This window comes from Eutrema salsugineum, unplaced genomic scaffold, assembly GCF_000478725.1.
Source record: "Eutrema salsugineum unplaced genomic scaffold, Eutsalg1_0 scaffold_18, whole genome shotgun sequence".
Lineage (NCBI taxonomy): Eukaryota > Viridiplantae > Streptophyta > Magnoliopsida > Brassicales > Brassicaceae > Eutrema > Eutrema salsugineum.
In genome coordinates, this window is record NW_006256846.1 from 2,569,520 (window position 1) to 2,574,824 (window position 5,305).

The 5,305-nt window shown below is 37.8% G+C and overlaps 1 protein-coding gene across 1 annotated transcript; it reads left to right on the forward strand.

Moving 5' to 3' along the window:
• The first annotated feature begins 279 nt into the window (after positions 1-279).
• On the forward strand, positions 280-2,391 carry LOC112087262. Its single transcript, XM_024157289.1, has 3 exons — positions 280-865; positions 979-1,974; positions 2,075-2,391. The coding sequence occupies exons 1-3, from the start codon at positions 280-282 to the stop codon at positions 2,389-2,391; spliced, it is 1,899 nt and encodes a 632-aa protein (XP_024013057.1).
• The last annotated feature ends 2,914 nt before the right edge of the window (positions 2,392-5,305 follow it).

Below are 5,305 nucleotides of genomic sequence, written 5' to 3' on the forward strand. Positions count from 1 at the left end.
AAAATCTTTTTTTTTTTAATTTTCAACGTTTTTTTATTAGTTTTGATTTTTTTTTTCCTTGTTTTGGCTGTCATCGTTCTCTTCTTCTTCTTTCTTATTGATCAAGCAGATTTTTCCTAAAATTACATATTTTCTGCTTCAAACATGCTACATATCTATGTGACTTGTGGTTCATGGAAATCAGGGACAGATAAGAAGTGGGTTTTTGTGGCTGATGCAGAAAAACGAGCTAGGTTAGTTGCTGTTTAATCAAATACGACTCTCGTAGAGTTAGAAACAATGGTTCTAAAAGACTATGGAGTAGTCGATCACAAAGCTGAGTTTAGTTATCTACCGAGTGATTTGATTGATACTGTAGGCTCTCCACCAGTGAGTATCGCTAATGATCGTCAGCTCAAAAATTTTGTTGGGTACTCTAGGAATAAAACATCGGTAAATCTGTGTGTGACATTCACTGCATACGCTGAACATCCTGAGATTCCGATTAACATCGAATTGATGAAGAAAGCCTCTGATTCAAGCTGTATGAAAAACGATCAGGTTGTGAAGTCAGGTGATGATGATATTAGAGGCATTGGCCATAAAGTTGAGGAAGAGTTTGATGAACCCGTTATAGTTGACAAAAAAGTTGATGGTGAGCAGAACGTTCGGCTTAACTTGCTTGATGTCGTAAAGAAGGATCAAATTTTTAGAAGCAAAACAGAGTTGAAGGCTTCTTTGAAAATTTCTGCGATGAAGTATAATTTTGACTACAACGTACTGGAATCAACCAAACGTGTGTGGTGTATCCGCTGCAAAGAGAAGTCATACAACTGGCGTATTCGTGCACAGCGTCTTGAAGGGTCAGAGTATTCAGAATCAATAAGTATGTCGCGCAACATACATGCGCTCCTTCTAATAAAGACGTAGTCGGTAGGACAGCTTCAGCAAAAACTATTGGTAATCTGATTAATAATAAGTTTGAGGGTGCTAATGCAGGACCTAGCCCTAGAGAAATAATTCATTTTATTCGTACCGAGCATGGATGTGACATCTCTTACGACCATGCTTGGGAAGCACGTGAGTATGCGATTAGTATTGTTCGAGGCATTCCCGGGAAAAGCTATGCCAAAATTCCTAAATATTTGCACATGCTGAAAGAAGCGAATCCAGGGACCCATACGCAGTATGAAACTGACATTACAGGACGTTTCAAGTTTCTGTTCCTCTCTTTCGGTCAATCAGTACGAGGTTTTTACAAAGCTATTCGCAGAGTGATTGTTGTAGATGGGACATTTTTGAAAAATAAATATAAAGGAGTTTTGCTCGTTGCTACAGCATTAGATGGCAACTCGAACTTATATCCGATCGCATTTGGGGTTGTCGATTCAGATAACGACCTGTCTTGGGAGTGGTTTATGAGGCAACTAAAAGTTGTCATTGCGGATGAGGTGCGTTTGGCTTTTGTGTCAGATAGAAATGTTTCTGTAATTAAAGCACTTGAGAAAGTGTACCCACAATCTAGCCATGGTATCTGTATCCACCACTTGCTGAATAATGTGATAACATTTTTCAAGACACAAGGTTTGACTGGTTTGATTGCGAAGGCTTCTAAAGAGTACAGAGTTTCTGCTTTTGATACCAAGTTTGCTGCCATTTGTTATATTAGTCCAGCTGTTGGAAAGTATCTTCAGGACGCTGGTGTTGAGAAATGGGCACGATGCAAATTCCCCGGATTTAGGTACGATGTTAGAACCACTAACCCAGCTGAGTCGATAAATAATAAATTGCTAACTCCTAGAGAGTACCCAGTTATTCCTCTACTCGACAGCATCAGAGAAATGTTAACCAATTGGTTTTTTGAGAGTAAAAAACTTAGCTCAAAGCATCAGGCTCCTCTAACAGTTGAGGTTGAGACAAAGATCGAGAGAAGGATTGATAAGGGTAAAACATTCATTGTTTACCCAGTTAGCCAGGATCGAGTTTTGGTCAGAGGTGACAAATATGACTGTCATTGTTGATTTGGACAGAAGAACTTGTTCATGTGGCAAGTACGACTTGCTTAAAATTCCGTGTCGGCATGCAATTAAAGCAGCGTTTTCTGTGAACCAGCAGATACACACTCCCACCGATCATTATTACACTACTGAGGCATGGAGAACAGCTTATGAGGAATGCATTAATCCAATTACAGGTCCTGAGGATGATTGGTGTGTCCCTGATCATGTTGAACATGCCAAAGTTGTAGAACCGGAATCGCGACGAGCAGCTGGACACAGGAAAAAACGACGATACGAAAGTGTGGAAGACAAGATACGAGCGTTCCAAGGATCACAACGGTCTAAGAAGCACAAGTGCAGTCGCTGTGGTATCAAAAGACATAAGAGAGGGACATGTGACATGCCAATATAGGCTCTTCTCTATCTCTTTTTTATTGTATTCGTTTTGCTTATTTGGTTTTCTTATTTATTTTCACTTTATGAAAGACAAATTCTGTACTGGTTTTCAAGTTTAAGTGCCAAACTGGAGGTTTAACTTAGTTTAGAGATGCTCTGTACGATATGTGATGAATTTCAGGCACAACAAGTCGTATGGGATTTCAGAGATTTAAAAAAAAAAACAAAATGAAACACATTAAATCATTTTGCTAGGGCCCAATTCCTGATATCTACAACAGCTCTACTGGTTCCCCCTTTGTTCATTCCTTCTCTCAGACCTGGGTTCGATACCCCCTGGACGGAGTTCCAGGTTTTTTTTATTAAAAACGACATTATATAGTTAAAACATATTGCAAGGAAACAATTCTCGATTTCTACAATAGCTCTATTGGTTCCCCCTTTGTTCATTCCTTCTCTCAGACATGGGTTCAATATCTGAGTTCCAGTTTTTTTATAATAAAAACGACATTAAGTTAAAAGATATTGCAAGGAAACAACTCTTTGTTCATTCCTTCTCTCAGACCTGGGTTTGATACCCCCTGGACGGAGTTCCATTTTTTTTTTTTCTTTCTAACCCAAAAAAATGCATTTACTGGGTTCTTCAACCCCAAAAAAACGACTTTCTTATTTTTAAATTTCTAATCTAAAAAGTTCATGTAGAATATTTTTTCTTTTACGAGAAAACCTTGTGTTGCTGAATTTTCTGGATCAATGAAAAAAATGAGCAATCAGATCAAGCAACATAAAATCACTACGTCAAGAACACAATGTCAAGCAACGAAAAATACGATGCCAAAAAAAAAAAAACTGAACCACCTAAAACGAAATCTGTCAAACCTATAACAAGTCTACAATATCATCTGAGCACACTATTTTCGGAGGCACATACTGTCTCATCCGCTCAATCAATATTGGATCATGTGCTGCTTTCCAAAGATCATAGGTGATCTTCATCCTAGCTGCGTAAATGTTGTCGTCGTTAAGCAAAGACAATTGTAGTCCAAGCATGTGACACTCAATGAATTTGAGCGCATAAACTCCACAATCACATGAGCTCCTGTTGATCACATGCCTCATCGGAACATACTTCACTGTGTACGGTTTAATAACCAGTTGCTTCTTCTCTTTGTAACTTTGAACTTCCTTCACAACTCTAGGGATGATGTTTGCGAATGCATCCACGTACCGGCTGTGTTTGCCCCCGTCGCAATCAAAAACTTCCACTGTTCTCAGCTCGAAATTGATGCACAAAGATATCCAGTGGTTGTTCTTGACATTGACCGGAGTATATATACGATCAACGTCGACACCCCAAATTTTGTCTGTTCTTCCATGTGCAGGAAGCGCTCCTAATCCATATTGTATGAGCAACTGGTCCAACTGGTATCTTCTTTTATTCATCAGCAATTGTTTTTACGCAGCACCAACTGTGACGCTGAAATTACAGGTCATGAAGCCAACACGAGGACGTGGAAAGCGGTCCAAAGAAGTGTACTCTCGAAATAAGTACATAATTCCATCCATTTCCTGCAACATTAACATCGGTTAACCACATTGGCAAAGTTGAACACATTATGATTTTTAAGAAAATCAATTTTAAAGGTACTTACCGGAGTGCGCAACCACAGTCGTTTATTCATGAGATGATTAGCTACTTCTATATTATAAACGAGGGGACCAACTAATAATAAGAAGCAAGAGTAAAGTAAAACAACTAGTACGTAGACTATACAGACATCCGTAAAGACACTAACTACAGAGCTCGACATTCTTCCCATAACAGATCTATAAGTTTAGGCACAAGAATGGATCTCAGAACGTACCTGCTTTACAATATGCTTCCTAACTTGTTTATGGTAATCTGGATTGCGGAAAAGGTGATCCGCTAAAGCTTGGAACTGGCAAACGAGTATATCATATGAGAACAAACATTTTAAAGTTTCAAAACTTTGAACAAACAACAACAAATCCAACAGAGAGCAAAGACAAATGGCAAAACAAAGAGCTTAGCGAAAAAAAAAGAGCTTAGCGACAACAACAAAATCAACAGAGAGCAAAGACAAATGGCAAAACAAAGAGCTTAGCGAAAAAAAAATGGCAAAACTAAGACATTAGTTTACTTCACATGGTGAAATCAACAAGCTATTGTGATCAAAACTTCTATAGAAACCCAGAAAAAGCATGATGAGAAAACTTCAAATCCATATATCTCAAACATGTAAACGAGAAAACACAGCTGAAGAATATATAGCCAAATGAGAAATGAAGTTGCTTACGACGATTGCGACAGAAACGAGGGAGAACGACTATGATGGATTTACGGCAGATAAAGACATGCAAGCTGCTAATCAAGGTGGAGAAAGAGCGAAAACTCAAGGGAGATGCAAGCTGCTAATCAAGCCGACAGAGTTCCAGTGATTCGAAATTAGCTATGAGCGAAAACTCAAAAACAATTGAATGAGAATACAATTGAATGAAAACTCAAACCCAGAAACAAAACCCCCAAATCAATTGAGAAATTGTAAACCCTAGAATCAAGGGTTTGAATGAGAATACTAAAAGAAAAAGTGAGGAATACGACCCAGACAGAGGAGGAAGAAGAAGAAATATGTTTTACTTACAGTTTGCAGGTGACTTGGAGGAGATGGAGACTCACGGTGAAGGTGAAGAAGATCGGGTTTCTCTTTTTTTTTTTAATCTTGGTAGAATTGGTTTTCTACTTGTTTTTCCTTTTTTTTTATTCCTAAAACATTTTTAAAAATAAATTAATTTATTAATGCCTAATTAAAGGGTATAATTGGATTAAATTTAAATTAAACATTAAAAGGACAAATATTTTTTAGAAAACATTAAGGGGAAAAATTGTAATTCAATTTGCATTATAAAAC

What these genes read in the sequence shown, in the direction of transcription:
- LOC112087262 (XM_024157289.1), top strand. Translation starts at nt 280, where the DNA reads ATGGTTCTAAAAGACTATGGAGTAGTCGATCACAAAGCTGAGTTTAGT. An exon ending in AGAGTATTCAGAATCAATAA is followed by an intron (nt 866 to 978) that starts GTATGTCGCGCA and finishes GTGCTAATGCAG; the next exon opens with GACCTAGCCCTAGAGAAATA. An exon ending in GGATCGAGTTTTGGTCAGAG is followed by an intron (nt 1,975 to 2,074) that starts GTGACAAATATG and finishes CAATTAAAGCAG; the next exon opens with CGTTTTCTGTGAACCAGCAG.